The sequence below is a fragment of the Podarcis raffonei genome, chromosome 4, assembly GCF_027172205.1.
Source record: "Podarcis raffonei isolate rPodRaf1 chromosome 4, rPodRaf1.pri, whole genome shotgun sequence".
Lineage (NCBI taxonomy): Eukaryota > Metazoa > Chordata > Lepidosauria > Squamata > Lacertidae > Podarcis > Podarcis raffonei.
The window spans coordinates 16,355,823-16,380,276 of record NC_070605.1 but is presented as its reverse complement, the minus strand read 5'-3'; the positions used below and the strand labels follow the sequence as shown (position 1 = coordinate 16,380,276).

At 47.0% G+C, this 24,454-nt stretch overlaps 1 protein-coding gene across 7 annotated transcripts in view; it reads left to right on the top strand.

Annotated features, from left to right (window-relative positions):
- Nucleotides 1–346: 346 nt before the first annotated feature.
- NOX4 (NADPH oxidase 4) overlaps nt 347–24,454 on the top strand; it is a 101,265-nt gene continuing 77,157 nt past the window's right edge. For 4 of the 7 annotated variants that reach the window (XM_053385557.1, XM_053385558.1, XM_053385562.1 and 1 more), the window contains exons 1-7: nt 348–565; nt 6,684–6,779; nt 15,463–15,573; nt 17,385–17,469; nt 19,039–19,136; nt 20,811–20,838; nt 22,431–22,503. In XM_053385557.1, the coding sequence (XP_053241532.1) occupies nt 509–565; nt 6,684–6,779; nt 15,463–15,573; nt 17,385–17,469; nt 19,039–19,136; nt 20,811–20,838; nt 22,431–22,503 (548 nt within the window). In that variant the 5' untranslated portion in view covers nt 348–508. Of the gene's footprint in view, nt 566–6,683; nt 6,780–15,462; nt 15,574–17,384; nt 17,470–19,038; nt 19,137–20,810; nt 20,839–22,430; nt 22,504–24,454 lie in introns of those variants that run through there. The other 3 variants (XM_053385559.1, XM_053385560.1, XM_053385561.1) reach the window with 3 other exon arrangements.

Here is a 24,454-nt window from a genome sequence, read left to right as displayed (position 1 = left end):
CTTGTTGTTCGAAGTAAAACCACAACTTCGCGCTCTGGCATCAAACTAATCATAAAGTTCCAGGGTGATGGGACGACGGGTGTGCAAAAACACAGAGAAAACGTTGCACGAGCAAAGAGCCCCCCCCCCACCATCAAAGAGAGAGAAAGAGGTGAATTCCTCGGAGCGTAGGAGACCCCCAACTCCACGCGCGGAGCAAAATCGCTCCTCCTCGTCCCAGACAAAGGAGCCCGTCGGCGCCACCCTGGAGCTGTCTGCTAGGCGCAGGGAAGGTGGGGAGGGAAGGAGGAGGGAGAAGCGACTAGATTTCTCCCCGCGGGGCAGGAGGGGAGGGGGTCCAGGGAAGAGGAGAGAAAGAGGGGAGGAGGGAGGCCGGAAAGAGGGGAGGGGGGAGGCTTGGCTTTCCAGCGGCTGAAAAGGAAGCCAAGCCTCTCCCTCCGGCCGCCCCCAAAGTACAAAAGCAGAGAAAGAGAGAGCCGGTGGCGGGACTCCTTCATCGGCCGGGACCATGGCTGCCTCCTGCCAGAGCTGGCTCGCCAACGAGGGCAGCAAACACCTCCTTTTGGTAAGAGGGACCTTTGCCTTTCGGGGGTGCGCGCAGCCTCGCCGCCTCCATCGCAAGGATGTTGCTCTCGCTGCGCTTGCGCGCACGAGATGCTCAGAACCTGCCCATGCTCAGGAGCGCTCTTGCCCTTTCCCCCCACGCAGGGTTGGGTCCAAGCCCTGCTCGGGAACGCCGAGCTTGGAGCCGTCCTGTGCGGGGAAAGGCCAGGAAGTAGAAGAAGGGGAAAGGAGAGAGCGCTCCTGAGCATGGGCAGGTTCTGAGCATTACGCGCAGGATCACAGGGTGAGGATCAATGCTTTTGGTTGAAATCTAATGGAGAAAACCATCTCTGCCTCCCTTCTGGAAGGCTCATAGCTCATTGACAGAGCAGTTGCTTGGCATGTAGAAGGCCCCAGGTTCATCTCCAGGTAGGATTGGAAAAGACTTCTGAAACTTTGGAGAGCTTCTGCCAGCCATGATACTGAGCTAGATCAGCCAAAGACCTTACTGGATACAAGACTGATTCCTGTGTTTATTTCCCCACATAAATCAGCTTGCATTATTCCCACAACAGCCCTGCAATGTAGGTTAGCATTACTGCCCCTCACATTTCTTCCCTAGTCTTTGACACCGGAAATGTCTGTTTTTAGGACCCACCCTGTAAGTTGTTTAAAACCATTTTTAATGTTGTATTTTTATTATTATTGTCATCTGCCCTCAGACCTTAGGGTGAAGAGAGGTTATTAATAAAGTAAAATCGTCACCATCCTAATTGCAATGTCAGAATGAGAGGCTTGCCTAACAACACAGTTTTAGACAGGGCTGCTCAGAAGTAAGTCAATGCGTTCAATGGGGCTTACTCTCAGATGCGATGCAAGTGTAGGTTTGAAACCTAAGTAGTCATTTTGCGACAGATTTGCTGTGTCAATTACAGTACTCTGTTTGGGAGGTGGCACGAAATGCGAGGTTCATGGCACAAAATTAGCGCTAAACTTTGGCATCAGTTTTTGGGGGGATCCAAAATTTTGGGGTTACACATTAATGGAGCTTGGAATTTGAAATGGAGGTTCGCTTTAACTGTCTCCTTTGTTGAACTGCGCTGGCTTTTGCTACAGAGGAACCCAAACCAACCGGGTGTGTGTGTGTGTTTGAGTCCGTGTACATACATATGGCATAAGCACATCTGGGATTAAAAAGTACTTTCAGTGCTGGGTAGCTGCTTTAGTTGAGATTCCTTCATTGCAGGAGATTGGACTAGAGGGACTCTCAGGGTTCCTTCCAAGCTTACATTTCTATGATTCTATAGATGACCATGAGAATTTAGGAAGCTACTACAGTGGTACCTTGGTTCTCAAACTTAATCCGTTTCGGAAATCCGTTCCAAAACCAAAGTGTTCCAAAACCAAGGCGTGCTTTCCCATAGAAAGTAATGCAAAATGGATTAATCCGTTCCAGACTTTTAAAAACAACCCCAAAAACAGCAATTTAACGTGAATTTTACTATCTAACAAGACCACTGATCCATAAAATGAAAGCAATAAACAATGTACTGCAGTCACACAATCAATCAATCAGTAGTTGAACTGTGTTCCACACAGTCACACACAAAAGGAGCCACAAAAACAAGAATGCAAAATAAATAGCAAAAACAGACAGACCTCAGCGTAACACTCAAAACGGAAGTGTGGCACTCAAATTGGAAGCGTAACACTCAAAACGGAACACGTTCGGCTTTTGAAATAAGTTTGCAAACCGGAACACTTACTTCTGGGTTTGCAATGTTTGAGTTCCAAATTGCTTGAGTACCAAGGCGTTTGAGAACCAAGGTACCACTGTATTGGTCCACCCAACTCATTAGCATCCACACTGGCTGGTATTGGCTCTTCAAAGTTCCAGGTAGGAGTCTCTGCCCGAGCCCACCTGGTGAAGCTACGGATTGTGCTTGGCACCCTCTGCACTGAAATGAGTTCAGGACCTTTCCCAAATTCCCTATTAATTTCAGTTCCCCACATTTTTGTTGAGTGTATGTTTGATGGACAGATCTTCTGTGCTTGTGCAGGTTTTGTGGACTCTCCCAGCTGGTCAGGGATAACTTCATCGGGATTCGTTGCTCCTTTGCTTCTGTTCACTCAGGCTGGAAGGTGTTAGTGATGGGTAGCCTTGAAAGACTTAAAAAGTGCTTTCAACTAATTTTCAACTAATTTGGGGAGGACAACACTACCTGTGGCTAGTAATCAAGGTGTTCTGCCTCCACTGTCGGAGGCGGTAAGCTTCTAAATGCCAGTTGCTGGAGATCAGATGTGGGCAGAGTTCTATTGCACCCAGGTCCTGCTTCTGAGCTTTCCATGGGCATCTGGTGGGTCGCCATTGGTCTTAGAATTCCTACAAATCCAGTAATCTGACTTGTCTGTTTAGGGGCATTGTCCTCGCTTCAGCATTTGAGAGGTTCTGGGTTCAAATCCCAGACAACTGTGGTGGGGACCAGCTGGTCTTTACCATTGGGATTTGTAGCTCTGAGGTATAGCACCTGCTTTGCAAACAGAAGATTCCAGGTTCATAGAATTGTGGAATCATGTTATAGAATAACGGAATCATAGAACTGTAGAGTTGGACGGGACCCCGAGCATCATCTAGTCCAACCCCCTGCAATGCAGGAATCTCAGCTAAAGCATCCATGACAGATGGCCACCCAACCTCTGCTTAAAAACCTCCAAGGAAGGAGAGTCACCACCTCCCGAGGGAGACCATTCTACTGTTGAACATCTCTTAATGTCAGAAAGTTCTTCCTGATGTTTAGTCAGAATCTCCTTCTTTGCAACTTGAAGCCATTGGTTTGAGTCCTACCCTCCAGAGCAGGAGAAAACAAGCTTGCTCCCTCTTCCATCTGACAGCCCTTGAGATATTTCAAGGTGGCAAGCATATCATGCCAAGGTCCAGTCTTTGGCATTCCCTATTAGAAGCATCGGATGATGGAGAAAGCCTTTGAACCCTAGAGCAGGGGTGGAGAACCTGACACGCTTCAGATGTTGTTATTCTCATCATCTCTGACTGACACCTTTTTCAGGTGGGAGCTGTAGTCCATTGACATCTGGAGGGCCACAGGTCTTCCACATCCCTGCCCCAGAGGGCCACTCCCAGTCAGACTAGATGCAACTGGACTAAACAGACAAATAGCAGCTTCCTAAGAAGAACCACAGAGCCTACGGCTTGAGGATCAGAAGGTCGGTGGTTCAAATCCCTACGACGGGGTGAGCTCCTGTTGTTCGGTCCCAGCTTCTGCCCACCTAGCAGTTTGAAAGCACGTCAAAGTGCAAGTAGATAAGTAGGTACCACTCCGGCGGGAAGGTAAACAACGTTTCCGTTTGCTGCTCTGGTTTCGCCAGAAGCGGCATAGTCATGCTGGCCACATGACCCAGAGACTGTCTGCGGACAGACGCCGGCTCCCTCGGCCTATAGAACGAAATGAGCACGCAACCCCAGAGTCGTCCACGACTCGACCTAACAGTTAGGGGTACCTTTACCTTTAAGAAGAATGCACAGAGGGCCCACAGCTCATTGATCATGCACATTTTTTTCATGTGCAGGTTTGATTCCTGGCATCTCCATGTAGAATAATATGGTAGCAGGAGATTGCTATGACTTTTGTGCTCTGCTTGTGGACGCTGCTGTGGGGGAGCAGGATACTGGGCTACATTGGCTAGACCAGTTTCCCAATCTTTTTCTGACTATGGCCCTCTTCTGACCATGCTTTCTGTGTCCCTCCCCATGGGTGTAGCCAAGGGGAGGCAAGGGACAGCTACATGACAAACGCCAGCTCCCTTGGGTTTAGCTAGCATGGCGCGGTGGTCTAAACCACTAAGCCTCTTGGGCTTGCTGATTGGAAGGTCAGCGGTTCGAATCCCCACACCGGGGTGAGCTCCTGTTGCTCTGTTCCAGCTCTTGCCAACCTAGCAGTTCGAGAGCACACCAGTGAAAGTAGATAAATAGGTACTGCTGCAGCAGGAAGGTAAACGGTGTTTCCATGCGCTCTGGCACTCGTCACGGTGTCCCGTTGTGCCAGAAGCAGTTTACTCATGCTGGTCACATGACCCAGAAAGCTGCCTGTGGATGAACACCAGCTCCCTCAGCCTGAAAGCGAGATGAGCGCTGCAACCCCATAGTCGCCTTTGACTGGACTTAACCGTCCAGGGGTCCTTTACCTAAACAGATACTTATTGGATGCCTGCAAGCAGTGCCTGAGCAAAATTGCACTCTCTCCATTTGTGGCTCTCAGCAGCTGGCAATCAGGGGCATGTGTCCTTTGATAGTGGAGGGAGAACACAGCCATTATGACAACTTCCTATTAGGTCTCCTCTTATTCACCTCCCCCCTCCTCATCCTAAACTTAAGATCTAGCCTAAGGGTGCATTCTTGGGATGGCTGAGACTGCATGATTACCCTGTTATCATGCATTGCAGCTGGCAGGTCCATTTAGAGCCATCTGAGCTCATCATGTTTGCTAGCCTCAGCGCCAAAAGCGATCTCTTATCATTTTTAATTACAGACCCCACTGAAGCAAGTTCCTTGGGACAACATGCATGCCCACTCCCCGCCATCGTGGCTCCTTATTTGTAAATTTTGTGGGTTGAATACACACTAAACCAGCTGCACTTAGTTCCCACTGACATCTATGCGCCTTAAGCCATGACTGCATTGGGACAATAAATAAATAAATCCCAGTGCTTGGACGCAGAGCCTTAAAGCGCGGACCTCTGCCTGGAAAGAGCGAGGTGAAAGCTAAGTGTGGATCAGGCCTTAGTTGCACTTAGTTTCTACTGAACTCAAAGGGACTTAAGCTGTTATTGTCTCATTGCTTTCCATGGGACCAAAGTGTGGCCGATTCAACCTGGATCCAACCACCAAAGGAGATGGTGTTGGACTTTCGGAGGAAGAGAGAACTAGCCCCGCTGTACATCGGGGAGGGCTGCGTGGAGAGTCTCTTCCTTTAAATTCCTAGGAGTTTGTCTCAGTGAAGACCTTACTTGGAAAATAAATACAACCCCAGTGGTTAAGAAAGCCCAACAGAGACTCAATCTCCTCAGAGTATTGCGGAAGAACGATGTCAATCAACATTTGATGAGCTCCTTCTACAATAGAAAGTGTATTGTATTGCAGGAGAATAGAAAGTGACTTTCGGGTTTGGTGGGTGTGCGTCAGTAAACGAGGGGAATTAAGACTAAGAGAGCTGAGTGGGGGGTGCTTGTGTAATCTCACTGTATACAAGTTGTACAAGTGACAATAAAGTATTTCAATATCTGTGGTGGGAGTCCAGAGGGTATTGGAGATTTGCAGTCACACAGGACGGTTCTTCCAGACAACCCATTTACTGAGCATTTGTTTTGATTTGTTTACAGGGAGGTTAGACAGTGTTGGCTATTTATTGAATAATCATTGTGATCACACACACCCCCTCTAAGGAGGATAGATGACTTTCCATCAAGAAAGAGTTATCCCACACTTTCCAGTGCATTTTCATGCCCCTTTCCTTATTGCGAAAAGTCTGATTATTTTGAGAGGGTGTTGTGTGGTGGGGAGTGGTTTTATTGTGCAAGAGCTCCCAATCAGCTGCAATTGAGAGAGGCAGGGTGGTGCAGTGGTTAGAGCGTTGGCCTGGGAGACCAGGCTTCAAAACGTCCCTTGGCCCCATGACTGGGTAACCTTATCCCAGTTGCCTAACCTACCTCACAGGGTAGTTGTGGGTGTTAAATGAGGATCATGTACACCGGGGGGGGGGGGAGATGGAATTTAAATACTGTAAATAAGCATGTAATCTGAATTTGCTGATATGTGAGTGAATCCCACCAGAAAATAGTGACAGTCTGAAAGCATCCCATGTTACAGTGAGATCATCACTGTTGGAAACCTTCCAAAAACACAGCTGGTGGGGCGCAACCATTCCCCCCCCCCATTTTATTTCTTAAAAGCCTTTGTCTCACTTTTTCTCACTCAGCTTTTGAGCCTCCCCCTGCCCTGAGAGTTTGTTGCCTGTGTCTTCTCTCTGGCGGGGAGAGTTCTGGTTTTGCACATGCCCTTTCTACATGTAATAATAATTTCTTCCTTGTTCTCTTTCCTCCCCCCCCCTCCACATTGCTTCCTTCAGCTGCTCTGGCTGTCTCTCAACGTGGGGCTGTTTTGGAAAACCTTCCGGATATATTATCGAGGGCCTCAGTATTACTATCTGCATCAGATGCTGGGGGTAAGTGGTAGATGTTCGCTCCCCCCCCCTTCCCTCTCCCCTGCTCTCTTTCCTTGGGGCTCTGGGAACGAGAAGGAAATGGAAAGTTTTGGCTAACCGGGAAGATTCGAGGCTTCTTGGTGACTCACGAGAAGGAGAAGGGGTGAATGTTTGGGGGGGGGCAGAGGGGTTATGTAAGGGCAGGGGTGGGTGGGAGGGAAAGGAATATAGGCTGGAGACTCTGTTTGTGTGTCTGAATTAAAGGAATGACTCTGTCCAGGGTCTGGGAAAGGAGAGCTCCCTGTCTGTCTGTTCTTCCTCAGCTCCCAGCTGCAGGCATCATTTTTTGGACTCTGGCATGTGAACCCCACTCAGCGGATGGCTGGGCTTGCAACTGTTAGTCATGGTAACTTTAACCAACCTCGTGGGCCCATTCCGGCGAGAGCGCTTACAGGCCAGCTCTCCTGATGTGCATTTCTCAAGGGAAAGGATTTTCGTTTCTTTTCTTTAAATAAAACGAACCTTCCCATCCTTTCCATCGTACTCTCACGAGTCCTGGTGCGGTTTTCTTTCGGAAAGAGCTCTCAGCCAAAAGAAAAAAGGAAAAAAGGGAGGGGAAGTAGTCTACCCAGGATGTTTTAGCTAAAGATGGGGGGGAATTTTGATACAGCTTACATTTAAAGGTGGACGTACCTAATGCACACTTTTCTGAAAGAACAATAATGGGGCAACATTATTCCCATTTTGCAGTTGGAATCAAGACTGAGAGACGGCTATTTACACCCCAGGCAAGATTCTTCCCTGATTGCTGTTTCTGCGTGTGTGTTTTGCAAGGAAACCTAGATGTTCAAATGTGCACCTGTTATTTGTGCTGCGCATGGGTTTTGCACTTCAAAGTCTCTTTGATTATTGCACCTGTATTGAATAGAGCAGCGAAGGCATTGCTCGCTCAGTTTCAAATTTATCCTTTCGCCCATTGGTGCTGCCTTCTTTTTAATTGTAATGTTCCTTTAAAACTTCCAGGGCAGAAATCCAGGAAGAGCAACTATTTCTTATGCGGAGGTATAATAATGAGAGCATCTTCAATGCTGGTTTTCTCCTTGTCGCAAGGTGGCTCAAGGCACTTACAAAAACCCTGCCTTTAAAAAGCAACAGCCGCCCATGTCATCATAAGGCCTAGAAAGTTGATTTCTGTTTTTAATAACAGAAGTAAAAGTTCTGATGCATTTGTTGCACCATGCAGTTTTAAGAGGCACAGATAACAAGGATAGGGAAACGTATCCTGTAATATTCAGATGCAGAAAATGTACCTGGTTTTTGTTTTTCTTTCTCATTGTGGATTTGTCTCGGGGGGAAATGATGCTTTAGCCTCAGCTGCTAAGGTGCTCTGCAATGCTTGCTTGCTTTGGAATCAGTCCGCAGCACTTGGTGTGACTTACTTCTGAGCAAACACTCCTAGGATCGGGATCCCTTTCTTTAGGAAGGGAATAATTGCCCCTGTTTTGATTTCAGGCATTCCAAAGCCTTCTGAAATTTAAAGAGCCATTTCTGTTGTTATCCCTTGTGTGGGGGAGAAGAAAGGAGGCAGGCAGCACTCTTTTTAATGTATGTTGGGATTTCTTTTCAAAAATGGTTGTCTAAAGCAGTGTGTGTGTGTGTGTGTGTGTGTGTGTGCGTGTGTGCATGGGATGGAGGGCTTCATATTCAGATCAAGCTGGTTTATAACTCAGGGTGCTTTTGGACTGTGTTTCTGGCAAGGTCACGTTGTGCAATTGTAGAACTGTAGAACTGGAAGGGATGCAAAGGATCTAGTCCAACCTCCTGAAATGCAGTGTTGGTGGTGTCTGCATTTGCAAAAGTGTTATGTTATCTCACATGAGATGGGAAAGTTGAAAAGCAGCTCAGCTTTTCTTTTAGGTTATGATGATGTCTCTTTTCTTCTCCCACTTTTTTTGGTCTTCCAACAACAACAACAACTTATTATTTATACCCCACCCATCTGGCTGGGTTTCCCCGGCCACTCTGGGTGGCTCCCAACCGCATATTAAACAGAATAAAAGAGGCATAGGCAAACTTGGCCCTCCATATGTTTTGAGACTACAGTTCCCATCATCCCTGACCACTGGTCCTGTTAGCTAGGGATGATGGGAGTTGTGGTCCCAAAACATCTGGAGGGCCGAGTTTGCCTATGCCTGGAATAAAACTTCAAACACTAAAAACTTCCCTAAACATGGCTGCCTTCAGATGTCTTCTAAAAGTCAGGTAGTTGTTTATTTCCTTGACATCTGGTGGGAGGGCATTCCACAGGGCAGGCGCCACTGCCGAGAAGCCCCTCTGGTTTCCTGTAACCTCGCAGTGATGGAACCGCCAGGAGGCCCTTGGAGCTGGACCTCAGCGTCCTGGCTGAACAATGGGGGTGGAGACGTTCCTTCAGGTATACTGGGCCAAATCAGCATGTGTGGAATGCACTTGTCCTTCAACTCTAGGGAAATAAAGATCATATTGTTCAACCCCCTGCAATGCAGTAATCACCGTTGAATAATCCCTGACATCCAACCTATCTTTTGAAATCTCCAATGAAGGAGGGCCCACCAACACCCAAGGTACTCTGTTCTGCTGTCAAACAGCTCTTACCATCAGAAAGTTCTTCCTGATGTTTAGCTGGAATTTCCTTTATCATTATTAGAATCCATTATTAGAATCCAGGAGCAGGAGAAAACAAGCTCGCTTCATCTTCCATGTGACAGCCCTTTAGATCAGTAGTTCCCAATTGGTGGTCCATGGACCACAGGGGGTCCACGTAACCCACCCAGAGGTCCATGGAACTGTTCACATAACAAACACTACTATAGAGATATCAAAATTTTCAAAAGTAGGGGGTCCGTGGCTTGGCTTTTGAAAAACAGGGGTCTAATTGGGAACCACTGCTTTAGATATTTGAAGATGGCTATGCTATAACTAGGGACGTGGGTGGCGCTGTGGGTTAAACCACCGAGCCTAGGGCTTGTTGATCAGAAGGTCGGAGGTTGGAATCCCTGCAATGGGGTGAGCTCCCGTTGCTCGGTCCCTGCTCCTGCCAACCTAGCAGTTTGAAAGCACGTCAAAGTGTAAATAGATAAATAGGTACCGCTCCGGTGGGAAGGTAAATGGCGTTTCCGTGCGCTGCTCTGGTTTGCCAGAAGCGGCTTAGTCATGCTGGCCACATGACCCGGAAGCTGTACCCCGGCTCCCTCGGCCAATAAAGCGAGATGAGCGTCACAACCCCAGAGTCTATGCTATAACTATATTTCTGGTCTTGTGCCAGCAAGCCTATTTCACCAAAATACCAGGCATTTTGCAGTAAGGACAGTTGTGGGAGAAAAGGGAAATGCGCTTGCTGTGACGTAATGTCATCGAACCTCCCTGAAAACAAATCAAAATGAATGCTCATGGAATAGCCAAGAGGAAAGAGGGATCAGTTGTTAGATTTCTCTGGGAATTGCAGATTTTTGAGAGGAATATGGGGCCTCCTAATAACTCTTAGCAACCTAAACAAACTACATGTCCCAGAATTCTTTGGACAAAGCCATGGCTGTTTAAGGCCATATCATAGTGCTTTACATGTATGGTGTCAAAGTGGCCAGCGATGTAACAGCATGTAAAAGAAGACCGGGAGACAGTCCTTTGGCTGAGGACAGTGGGATAGTCAAAATCTGGGGAAGGAGGTTTCTCCTTCAAAAGGGGCAGGAAAAGCAGCAAGAAAAGCACGGAATCTTGTCTTTCGTTCTGGCTTCAGCTCAACTGCATTTGCTTGTGTGTGTGATTTTCCTGTGCAAGCCGAAGAACAGATTTGGCTTGGCGGGTAGAGAGCATAGGTTTGCAGCAGAGCCTTCTCCTTTAGCCGTGCTGGCTGGGGGCTGATGGGAACATCTGGAGGGCAACAGATTCCTCCCTCCCCCTTTACAGGGTCCTCAAGCAAGGGATAACACAGTCAGCAGAGCATGAGACTCTTTATCTCAGGGTCATGGGTTTGATCCCCACGATGGGCTAAAAGATTGCTGCATTGCAGAGGGTTGCGCTAGAATAATCAGTGGTTCTCAACCTGTGGGTCCCCAGATGTTGTTGGACTACAACTCCCATCATCCCTGACCACTGGTCATGCTGACTAGGAATGATGGGAGTTGTAGTCCAACAACATCTGAGGACCCACAGATTGAGAACCGCTGCACTAGAACATCTCATGGCCCCTTCCAGCTCTATGATGAAGTATAATCTCAGATAAATTGTTATGTACTGAGTTGAATAGGATCCAAAATGCAGCAGTCTGATTGGTCCTAAAACAATAGGATCCAGAATGCAGCAGTCTGATTGGTCCTAGAACAATAGGATTCAGAATGTAGCAGTCTGATTGGTCCACAGGAGCCACCCAATCCAGCTCCAGGTAGAAGTGAATCCGCAACCTGATGGGCCTACAGGAGAATCCCGGAATAAGCCAATCACATGGGGCCCATTGTGTAAATAATGTATATAAAGCAGACATTCTGGGGGAACTTCCATTCCTCCTCATCACCATGAGCTGAATAAAGAGCATGAAATCCACTCTCGACTCCAAGTATATTTCGTAAATAATCCCATATCAGATGCTAACGGAGAAATTACCTGCTTTGCTTCAGGGCTCCAAACCCTCATTGCATGCCGGAAGGACACTTTTTAGGAAGCGATGCCACATATAGCTCTGCAGTTAGGAATGAAAGACATTCCTTTGTTTGCACCACTGTCTTGCTGCTTCTCTGGAGAAAGCTTTCTCATTACGTCATAATTGCATCCTTTATTATCTTCTCGCCTGCAATATGGTCCAGATGTCCCATCAGTTTGCTGCCCCTTGATGGGATAGATAATAAGGAGGCCTCTGTACGTCCTTTGCTTCAACACGAGAGGAGCCTCACTCTTCTCTGTGACCTCCACATCATGGTGGTGGTGGGGAAATGGAAATGCTTTATTCCTTGGTCCCCGTGGTACAAGGCTGGCTTTTGAAACGGTGGGGTGAAGGAGCACAGACCTAGACCCTCATATATATATATGAGGCATATATATATATATATATATATATATATATATATATATATATGAGAGACATACTTTTACATCTTACTCAATTTTTTTTACTTCCATCAGTCCTGTCTGAAAATTTTCCAATCTAATCTCTTATTATGCATTTCTTATTTTCCCTGTTACATTTCAAACTCTTAACCAATATCTCTGTCTTTTTCTACTTTGTAACACTTCGTATATTTCTCCTTACAAAACTTCTTGTAGTCCTACTAGCGTAATTTGTTGATTACAGTTGCTCTTCAAATAATTCATATACCGTATTTTTCGCTCTATAACACGCACCAGACCATAACACGCACATAGTTTTTAGAGGAGGAAAACAAGAAAAAAAATATTCTAAACGAAATAGTGGATATATGATTTTTGTGGTTCATGCTGTGGCCACAGACATGTGATCTGACAGTGAGTTTGGAGTAGCCCAATGCAAAAATCCTGAGGATCCATGTGGATCCATGCTTTGTAGCCACGGAGGAGGGAAGGAAGGGGAACCATGGATCCTCTGCTCACGACTGCAGCAGATCCCCCCGCCACCCGCAGGCATTCGCTCCATAGCACGCACAGACATTTCCCCTTACTTTCTAGGAGGAAAAAAGTGAGTGTTATGGTGCAAAAAATACGGTACTTCTTCCAATCTCCTCTAAATCTCTGGGCCCGCAGGTTTTGAATCCTTCCTGTCATTTTTTCCAATTCTGCATAGCCCATTAATTTCGTCTGCCATTCTTCTTTCGACCTAGACCCTCCCTCATTCTGCCAAATGAAGATAGGGACCTGCTTGCACTGCCAAGATTCTCACACTGAGAGAAACACTCTCACACTGCAGAGTCATAGACTCATAGAGTGTTGTAGAATTGGAAGAGTCCAACTCTACAAGGGTCATTTGGCCCAATCCCCTGCAATACAAGGAATCTCAGCTAAAGCATCCATGACAGATGACCCTCCAACCTCTGCTTAAAAACCTCCAAGGAAGGAGAGTCCACCACCTTCCAAGGGAGACCGTTCTGCTGTCGGACAGCTCTTACTATCAGAAAGTTCTCCCTGATGTTGAGTCAGAATCTCCTTCCTTGGAGCTTGAAGCCATTGGTTCGAGTCCTACCCTCCAGAGAAGGGGAGATCAGGTTTGCTTCATCCTCCATGTGACAGCCCTTGAGATATTTGAAGGTGGCTGTCATATCATATATCCCCTCAGTCTCCTCTTTCCCAGGCTGAAAGACCCTACTCCAATAGTCTTCGACCTTTGTAGATCTGAGAGCCACTTTTAGCCCCAACGTGAATGGTGGGAACCATTTCCTTTTTCTTTTCTCCCCCCCCCCAATTTTTTAATTCATTTTATAACACAACTAAACAACACAAACAGGAAAACAAACAATACAAACAAATTCTTGTCTTGTCCTTATTTTTTCTAAACATTGTTAGGTGAGCTTCCCCAAGTCCCTCCTGTCTGATTTTCCTTTTACCTCATCTTTAGCAGTTTACGTAGATCATAATTTCTAACCATTTTTTTTAATCACGCTTACTTTTACCATAAAAATCTTCACATTTTATCACTTACAAAGTATACTATTTTAAAATACACTATCTTCTACTTCTAACCCTACAGCCTATATCCGCTTCCAGAGCTATTCTAAGATTTAAATATTAACATATTTTTTCAAATATTCTTTAAACTTCCTAATTTGTTACCGTGTGCGTGATAGTAAGGCCGTTGGGACAACCCACCACAGTTCGGACAGGTGTGGGTTTGGACCCGGCAGTTGTAGACTAATGCTTGCTCTCCTCATTCTGTTTCTGGAGGGCAAGCCATGCAGGAAAAATAACAGAGCCTCGTGGCACCTTAAAGATTAGCACAGTTGTGAACATTAGAAAGGCCCTGCTATAGCAGCCCATTCGAGGAAGGTCTGTAGCTTAGTGGTAGAGCATCTGCTTTGCATGCAGAAGGTCCCAGGTTCAATCCCAGGCATCCCCAGGGTGTTAAAAACAGACATTAATTAACCATTGTGGAAGGATGTATTCTTAATTGCCTGCATGTGCCCTCGGATGATTGACAGGTGGGCGACCCTGCAGATAGAAAGTCAATGTTTCGGGGGGAAAGGTCCTTCTTCCTGACATAATCCTTTTCTGTCTGCATGGATTGCTCTGTAAAGCAGTCAGGCAATTAGAGCCCTTCCCCGCTTCACAGTCTGAAATAATACAGCCAAGCCAGTTGCATTGCAGGATTCTGTCGAGTGTGTGTTTCGGCTCTGAATCTCCGAAAGGGTTGCATGCCTGCTGAACATCTTTCGTTGATGTTGGGAGTGGAGAGCGGCTGCAAATGCAATTTGAGGGTGCCTGGAAAGTGGATATGCAGGATCGCTTGTGGGTGGTGCAGACATGTGCTCGGACGCTGGGAATGCAAACATCCATGCGGAGCCTTCAGAGCAACAGTTTCCAGAGCAGGCACGAGCTTTGCCATTTGGCTTTCAGACTCCTCCAGGCAGCAGCTGTCCGTGGGATGCCGCGTGATCTCCCTTGGCCACTGTAAAGCACACTCTGAAGTACAGGAAGTTGGGTCATGGCTGTGTGTGCCCTAGGACCTCTCCCTGACATTTTAGCATTCATTAAAAGAAAAAGAAAAAAGATTTAGCCTCTGTAGCCCTTTTGCTTTCCAGCGATCTATGGCAGGAATGGGGAATCTCTGGATGCTTTGGAATTAGACAAATTCATAGAGGATGAATGGCTTCTAGCTATGCTTTGCTTCTATAGCAGGGGTCAGCAAACTTTTTCAGCAGGGGGCTGGTCCACTGTCCCTCAGACCTTGTGGGGGGCCAGACTATTTTTTTTTGGGGGGGGAAATGAACGAATTCCTATGCCCCACAAAGAACCCAGAGTTGCTTTTTAAATAAAAGCACACCTTCTACTCATGTAAAAACACCAGGCAGGCCCCACAAATAACCCAGAGATGCATTTTAAATAAAAGGCTACATTCTACTCATGTGAAAACATGCTGATTCCTGGACCGTCCGCGGGCCGGATTTAGAAGATGATTGGGCCGGATCCAGCCCCCGGGCCTTAGTTTGCCTACCCATGTTCTATAGTTAGAGGTAGTAGTAGTTGTTGGCTTCCGTCTGTCTCGATATATAATGGAGTACACCTCCGGGGGTGAAGTTAGAGGTATTGCCAAGCATGGTTACAAAGGAAACTTCCTAACACTAGCTGAAACTGTTTGTCCACCCAGTCCAGTATTTTCCTCTGTTGTGTGAATGACAGCAGCTCTCCAGAGTCTGGGGCAGGGAAGCGTTTATTCTAGGGGTGAGAAAGCTGTGGTTCATGCTGCTTTTCTCCCAACTGCCATCAACTCCACCCAGCATGCACAATGGTGAGGGACGATGGGAGTTGGATTCCGGCAACATCTGGAGGACCATAGGTTCCTCACCCCTGGTCTGTTTCATCACCTGCTACCCTGAGTAACTGGAAACGGCTGGGATTGAACCTGACACCTTCTGCATGCAAGACAGATGTTCTGCCCCTGAGCTGTGGTATCTCCACAGATCCTAAGATGTGACTTGTGGGCTCTTCTCAGCTTGGTGGCTTGGGAGCCTGAGCAGGCCTGCTTCTGACCCTTGCTGTTTTTGTTTAGCTAGGATTGTGCCTCAGCAGAGCTTCTGCGTCGGTCCTGAACTTCAACTGCAGCCTGGTCCTCTTGCCCATGTGTCGGATTCTCCTGTCCTTCCTTCGAGGATCTCGGAAGGTAAGAAAGAACTATGCGGGTATAGCTAGTGAGCTAGCACAAAGCCAATGGGAGGCTGCAGGGGACCTTTGCTTTCAGTTCCTTGTGGGGTGGTAGGGAGGTTGTATCACCACATTTATTATATTGCAGTCATATCCCATCCCACCTCCAAGACACAATTTATGAGACACCTGGATGATCAAGGCTGAAGATGCTATGTGTGAGCTAACTGGAGATTAAAGACATACTCAGAGGGCAGGGATGGGGTTCCTGTATCCCCCCAAAATATCCCTGGGCTCCAGCTACAGCCAGGAAGGCTAATGATCAGGGAAGAGCTTCTGACAACGTCCTCTTTGTACACTAGTGGTGGGGAACTGGTGATCCTCTTGAGTAGAGCTGGGTGTGCTGGGCCCGGGGGTAACCCATGAAACGCGGTCCAAGACCGGACCAGATTCCGAAGGTTCCGCTAGGAGTCAGTCCGACAGAGCCAAGGCAGGAGACAAGGCAGGAAACCAGGCAGACAGGTACAGGATCTCAGGCAGGATGTAACATACAGCAATGTTGCTCCCGCAACCTGGGGCGGGGTCCAACAGCCTTTTATCTTTGTCGGGATAGCGGCTGGTCCTGATCCCATCCCTGTTTCGACTCACCTCCCTGTTTCACCCGAAGGTGAGCACTCCTCCTGCAAGTACTCAGGTCTCTTTTTCTCTCAGACCTCAGTCTCTGCAGCTTGGGAGATGTTGGTGGGTTACTAGACCCAGGAGCCACCTCAGCCTCTCCTGACCCAACTGGTAGTAGAGCAGCTGTAAGTGATTGCCCAACTGGAGGCAACAAGGTAATCCCCACATTTGGAGCCAGGGCAGGCTCAGGCCCCAGACTTGGTTCAGGCTCTTCAGGATCAGGCCCCAGACTTGGTTCAGATGATGCCTGAGGCAAAGGATTTGGTGCAGACTGAGACTCCTCTGGTTCTGAGTCTGAGCCCGAGTCCCAGGCCATCACACTGGGGGACCTTTGGCCCTCCAGATGTTATGCAACTGTCTCCACCCTTGAGCATTGGCTGTACTGGTGGTGCTGATGGGAGTTGGAGTCCAGCCTTGCTCCAGAGCAGTGTTCCTCAACCATTAGTCCTCAGATGTGTTTTGCCTACAACTCTCATCATCCACAGATAACTTAGCCAGTGGTCAGGGAGGATAGGAGCTGTAATCCAACAACACCTGCAGTCCCAAGACTGGAAGACTCTGCTCTTAGAGCAAGGCTGGGGAACATTTGGCCCTCCAGATGTCATTGGAATACAGTTTTCATAATCCCCATCCAATGTAGCCACTGGTCTACAGCTGACAGGAGCTGTAGTTCAACAGGGAGCAGGGATGTGGCCTTCCAGATGTTGGACTCATCCCTGACCATTGGACTGATGGAATCTGTTTAGTCCAGCATCTGGAGAGCCACAGGTTAGATCAAGAGTGTGCAGGCTTCAGACTTGTTTTGCCCAAGAGCCTTGGGATCCACCAGCCAGCTACAAGAGACATACACTGAGAATCCACTGTGCCTGTGAATTCTTTTTGAGTACCAGAGCTGAAGAGAACTCACAGCCCTCCTGTAAAAATAAAATAAACCCCAGCTTCCTTCACTTCATCAATATAATTTAAGGTGCAGTGGAGGGGATTCATTTTTATTGCTGCTTTAGTTGCGCAACCGGGACTCAGAAATCCTTGCCGGTCTACTGCAAATCACCTCAATATTTACCAGAAGAGCTGGGTCTGTCTTCTTCCCACAAACTGCTGATTCACTTTGAGGTGAGAACCGCTGGCTCACTTGCGGACGTCTTTTTCCAGGTGGCAAGCCGAAAAACCAGGAGGCTTCTGGACAAAAGCAAAACGTTCCATGTGACGTGTGGTGTGACAATATGCGTCTTTTCAGGTATGTTCCTCCGTTGACATAAGCAGCAGCTCTGGCTAGGAAGTCCACTAAACATTACAAGTGCTCTGTGGCTTTTCTTCAGATGTACACAAAGGGGGAGCCTCTCCCCACACTTCTTCTTACTCACCTGCGAGAGTTTTCTCAGAATTGCCAGTGTCTCGGAGGAGGAGGTCTGCATCTGGGAACATGGGGAGTCCAAGCTTGGCAGAGTTGTCTTTGATACTGTGCATGAAATACTGCTGAAAGCTTGCTGGTGTAGAACGGATGTCAGCGTGCATCCAATTTAAATAATGCAGCGTGGATGTCGGTTCACATTCCAGTCGAGGACTGACAGCCCTTCAAAATAGTGGGCCAAAGTAGGGGACGTGGTTACCCTCCCTTTAGGCCAGGGGTGGGGGACCTCAGCCCTGGGAGACCCCCAGTTCTTGAGCCCAATTCAAAGTGCTGGTGCTAGAGCCTTACATGGCTCAGGACCTCAATACCTTAAGGATCACCTCTCCCCATACGAACCGACCCAGTCCCTGTGTTTGTCATCTGAGGCCCTTCCCTATGCCCCCTGTCCCTGAGAGGTTCAGAGGGTGGCAAGATGAGCAGGGGCCATTTTGGTGGTGGCTCCCCGACTGTGGAATGGTGCCAGGTGAAAACTTTCCTTTGGCCTTTGGCCATTAAATAATCTATGACCTGTTAAAGCTAGGGTGGGGGCCTGTTACAGTGGTACCTCGGGTTACATACGCTTCAGGTTACATACACTTCAGGTTACAGACTCTGCTAACCCAGAAATATTACCTCGGGTTAAGAACTTTGCTTCAGGATGAGAACAGAAATCGTGCTCCGGCAGTGCGGCAGCAGCAGGAGGCCCCATTAGCTAAAGTGGTGCTTCAGGTTAAGAACGCACCTCCAGAACGAATTAAGTTCTTAACCCGAGGTACCTCTGTACTATGATGGTTTTATTATTAGGCTGCCTATTATTATGCTTTTATTATGTTTTTTATCATTGTGCTCCATAAAATGTGTTCTTAATGTTGTACACCGCCCTGGGATCTTTTGATAAACTGCAGTATAAAACTTAATAGATAATGATGATGATGATAATAAAACATTATAATACAGTGGTACCTTGGTTTACAACCAGAATCTGTTCTGGAGGTCCGTTTGTAAACCAAAACAGGTTGTAACCCAAGGCGCACTTTCGCCAATGGGGGCCTCCAAAAAATTTTCTGTTCATAATAAAAAAAGAAATGGTTGTAATCCAAAAAAAGGTTGCAAATCGGGACACACACTTCCAGGTTTGACGTGTTTATAATCCAAGACGTATGCAAACCAAGATAGCACTATAGAGGGAGGGTGGTGGGGTGTATGAGAGAGAGTGTGCAGAAACTATCCAGGTAAAATGTGCATTTGTTGCTCCGCCCACTTCTGCCTCTGGCCCCGCCCATTGCTGGCAGGTGTCCCGCCAAAGGCTGCCCAGAGGGAAACGCGGCCGTGAATGAAAGGTTCCCCTACCCCTGCTTCAGGGGATGAAACCTTCCGAGAGCATTTTGATGAGCTGAGTTGTCCTCTCTTTTCTAGTGATCCACGTTGCTGCTCACCTGGTGAATGCTCTGAACTTCTCTGTGAACTACAACGAAGAGTTCTTGGCGCTCAATGCAGCCAGCTACCATGGCGAGGTGGGTGGGCAGGACTTTATTTCCTCCCTGAAATTGCTGCCTCCCATTCTGCCATCATCAGGTGGCCCCTTGAAGCAGTGTGCTCAGGTGGCATGCGTTCCCCATTCATTCGCCACTTTTGCACCAGGGTCACACACCCGACACCGCTCACTTATGTGTCACAATGCCTGTATGACCACAATAGGAGGATTGGAAGGGGCTGAGCCGTATCTACTGGGCTTTCGCCCTGAGTGAAGCCCCCAGAAGGGCACCATTGAGGCTTCCTGCCTGTGTGTGTGTCAGTAACATCATCATCATCATCATCATCAACAACAACAACAACAACTATTTATATCCAGCCGAAGCCAGGCTCAGAGCAGCTAACAACAGTAAAAATAACACAGTTTACATAAAATCACGGTCAGTTGATTGAAATACATTCTAAAATCAATTCATTCTAAAATCAATTCAGAGTCAAATTAACGGCAACCATTGGGCTAGAGTTCTGTGAGGATTAGCAAAGGAGGGGGTCAGGCTGTGCCCTGGCCAAAGGCCTGGTGGAACAGCTCTGTCTTGCAGGCCCTGCGGAAAGATGTCAAGTCCCACAGGGCCCTGGTCTCTTGTGACAGAGCGTTCCACCAGATCGGGGCCACGGCTGAAAAAGCCCTGGCTCTGTTTGAGGCCAGCCTATCCTCCCTGTGGCCCGGAACCTCCAAGATGTTTTTATTTGAAGACCGTAAGGTCCTCCGTGGGACATACGAGGAGAGGCGGTCCCATAGGTACAAGGGTCCTAGGCCGTATACGGCTAATGTGTGCAAGGTGCATGCCAAACTGGGTCTTTGACCTGGGTGAAATAAAGCCTAGTTTCACCCTTGGGAAGGGGAACAAGTTTCTATTTAGGTTTGAAGTGGCTTTTGTTTGTTTTGTTCCGGCACAGTGGCAAAAATGCATTTTTTCATGTTACTGTGTTGGGATATACAGTGGTACCTCAGGTTACATACGCTTCAGGTTACATACGCTTCAGGTTACAGACTCCGCTAACCCAGAAATAGTGCTTCAGGTTAAGAACTTTGCTTCAGGATGAGAACAGAAATCGTGCTCTGGCGGCGCGGCAGCAGCAGGAGGCCCCATTAGCCTGAAGTGGTGCTTCAGGTTAAGAACAGTTTCAGGTTAAGTACAGACCTCTGGAATGAATTAAGTACTTAACCTGAGGTACCACTGTAAATGGAAAGCTTTTGGGGACTGGTGCTGTGGATCCGACATGAATTCTAAGGAAGCGTGGGAGAAACGACTGTGTGGTCAGACCCCCACTTTTCTTTCTCATCCTGGATAACCCGTCTTCCCTAACTGACTTTTCTCATTGCCCTGAGATGCTCTTGTGCAGCCTTTGTTTGCTGTTTGGCTGAGGATGTTGCGAGTTGTAGTCCAAAATATCTGGAGGGCACCAGGTTGGCAAAGGTTGTTGTGGTCCATCACACACACACACACACACAGAGAGAGAGAGAGAGAGAGAGAGAGAGAGAGAGAGAGAGAGAGAGCTCCTAATCAGCATTCTGAATGTGCTTGGATGTTACATATGATTTGAGGAAGTCAGCATTTCAAACACAGAAGCACCAGCTCTTGCTCAGAATACAGATTAAGTTATCCCTGGGTAAATTTGCTAAATAATTCATACTGTCTGTCTCTGGTTTCTAGGATCCCAGGAAACTCCTTTTTGCTACAGGTAAGTCAGCAAAAGCTACTGCAGGATTGTGTTGAATCAGCTAACTTTCCAGGCTACGCTTTGAAAAACAGAAATGGACTAGTATTATAAATTACTAGATATTGCGGCAGCATCACTGTTCTTCGCTGGAACAAAGAATAGAATTCCTTGTTGAAATGAGCAGCGACGTCTTGTCTTGTCTTTTTAACTTTGATTTTTTTAAAAAAAAATTAAATAAAAAATCACAGTAACATTTGTTCCATTGTTCCAAAGATGTGACACATAATTGTTCCATACAGAAGATGGATTCACAGTTTTGCTATGCATATATAACAGAAAGTTTGCATCTTTCAATCATCATCATCATCATCATCTTCCTTCTGTTGAATGGCCATGGACCATTCCTAGAAATAGTTACTTGGAAGAACGTCCCCCTGGGTTCATTATAACTTTTTCTCAGGGGTTAGTTACATAGGATTACATAGGATTGCAGACCTGTCCACACATAGGCAGGCAGGCTGAAACTTAAATTTAACTAATGCAATAAATAATAACAGTGTTGGTTTCCCCAATACCCACCCCTCCTTATTATGGGAATTAGACCCCCCCCCATCTGCAGATTATGTGGAAAACAGCCCTGAGTCGTTTGACCCTTTAGTTCTCCTTCCCCTCCTATAAAAACTACACAAGACACTCTCGTTTGAAGTTTTTAAGAACATATAGCTTTTTCTTAGTGTACTTGCAGTTGCAGATTAATCTTTCCTGGAGGTTTATAAGCAGAGGTTGGATGGCCATCTGTCATGGATGCTTTAGATGAGATTCCCGCATTGCAGGGGGCTGGACTTGATGACCCTTGGGTGCCTTCCAATGCTATGATTCGATGATATATACAATGCAGATGGATGTTTCTCTTACATAGGTCAAACTGTTACAGGCTAACATTTACAGGCTGACTAAGGCTGGATCTAGACATGTCAAAAAATCATTTCAGGAAAATGCATTATAAACCTCATAATGGGAAATTACGTTCCCATGAAAACGGAACTCTATAGCGCCATCTGGTCTCACCATGTTATAATGAATTTAAAACACTTTAACAAATTTTTTTTACTAATGTAGTTGGGTTATTAATGCAGCACAACACAAAAGACACCTGCTGTTCTAGCTGTTTAACAAGACTGTTAATAACCGAGTCTACTGAAATAGCTGCCCCAGAGTCTTTGACCTCACAGGGTTCTACAGCCCTTTCAAATATAAACCTTGTACACATGCATTTTGGATGCTAACATCCCACACTGATAAAGTTCTGACCACTCTTGCAGTAGAGATACTGCCAGTTTCTATCCTGGTAGATACCCCAACCAGAACAGCATAAGCTGACCAGGACAGATTTCAACCAAGAAAGCTTATAATACCTCCCTGGGGAGAGAGCATTCTGTAAGCAGGGAGCCACCACTGAAAAGGCCCTTTCTCGTGTCAAAACCCCCCACAAAGAGTGTACACAGAGAAGAGTCTGAGATGATGAATGGCTTTTGGTTTCTTTTAAGCAGTGCTAAGACTGGCGTACTTTCCCCCAATGCAACCTATGACCAGCATTCTTATTTTTTTTTCAGTTCCTGGATTAACTGGGGTTCTTATGGTGTTGGTGCTCTTCCTAATGTCTACAGCCTCTACTTATGCCATTAGGTAATTGTTTGTTTGTTTGTTTGTATTTAATCTGACCAAATGACTCTTAGTGAAGTGAGTACGTCTGTGTACACGCAACATTATTTTTTGCGTTCATTCCACATGGAGATCTCGCTTTTATTTTCCTACCAAGTCCACCCACAATCTGGACCTGTTTCATATTTTATACCCCTGAAAAGCGCCTTTTCCCAAATAAGTTTCATGTCAGAAAGGAAAGCTCAGTACAGACTGAGCCTGCGTTTCCACCCCCGGTGCGTCCTTTTGAAAATGGATGGAGGTGGTCCCAGCGCTGAAAGGTTTATCCACACCTGCAGAACTGCATTGTGGGTGGGCTTATCCCATAATATCGCCATTGCCACTTCCTTCTTCCTTCAGCTGGGACATGTGCTGGGAGGAAAAGGCATGGGTAAGCAGGGGCAGCTTGGCCTGTTTCGCCCCCTGAGGTAAAACAGGAAGGTGCAATCCTGCGCTCATGCCACCCCCTCTGAAGCATCACTTACCAGGATTGTGCGACTGTGACTTCTGGGTTTTATTGAGATTGTACAAGATTGTGAGGAGCCCTCAGATCTTGCAGGGCCCTAGCGAGTCCTTGTCGAAACCTGGAAGCTGCCACACACACACACACACACACACACACAGGCGCCCTTGGATTCTGCCACCCGAGGCAGCTGCCTCAGTCTGCCTCACAGACGGACTGGCTCTGTGGATCAGCTAATCAAGGGAAGAGTTTTCAAACATGTATCAAGTAGTCAAACCCGCTGTTGTGGACAGTAGGATCTAGAATTACCGTATTTTTCGCTCTATAAGACACACCAGATCATAAGATGCACCTAGTTTTTGGAGGAGGAAAACAAGAAAAAAAAATACAGTGGTGCCCCGCAAGACGAATGCCTCGCAAGACGGAAAACCCGCTAGACGAAAGGGTTTTCCGTTTTGGAGGTGCTTCGCAAAACGAATTTCCTATGGGCTTGCTTTGCAAGACGAAAATGTCTTGCGAGTTCCTGCGGGGTTTTTTTCCTTTCCCCCCCTTTTTCCCAAGCCGCTAAGCCGCTTATCAGCTGATCCGCTAAGCCGCTTATCAGCTGATCCGCTAAGCCGCTTAACAGCTGATCTGCTAAGCCGCTAAGCCGCTTAACAGCTGATCGCTAAGCCGCTTATCAGCTGATCCGCTAAGCCGCTTAACAGCTGATCCGCTAAGCCGCTTATCAGATGATCCGCTAAGCCGCTTATCAGCTGATCCGCTAAGCCCGCTAAGCCGCTAATAGCGCTAATCCGCTAAGCCGCTAATGGGCTTGCTTCGCAAGACGAAAAAACCGCAAGACGAAGAGACTCGCGGAACGGATTCTTTTCGTCTTGCGAGGCACCACTGTATTCTGAATCTCAGAAGCCAGAACAGCAAGAGGGATCGCTGCGCAGCGATCCCTCTTGCTGTTCTGGCTTCTAGGATAGCTGCGCAGCCTGTATTCGCTCCATAAGACGCACACACATTTCCCCTTACTTTTTGGGAGGGAAAAAATGAGTTTTATAGAGCAAAAAATATGGTAATCTAGATTGAAAGTGGCCTAATGAGGACTAGCACAGATAATTATAGAGGGAGAAAAATGACTCTTTGAAGTACAAAGTGTGTGCACAGCCATTGTGAACTTGTCTCACTAACTTTGTAAGAATAAGAATAAGAATGATAATTTATTATTTATACCCCACCCATCTGACTGGGTTTCCCCAGCCGCTCTGGGCAGCTCCCAACAGAATATTAAAAACATGATAAAGAAATCAGACATTAAAAACTTCCCTAAACAGGGCTGCCTTAAGATGTTCCCTAAAAGTCAGGTAGTTGTTTATTTCCTTGACATCTGATGGGAGGGCGTTCCACAGGGCGGGCACCACTACCGAGAAGGCCCTCTGCCTGATTCCCTGTAACCTAAATTCTTGCAGGGAGGGAACCTCCAGA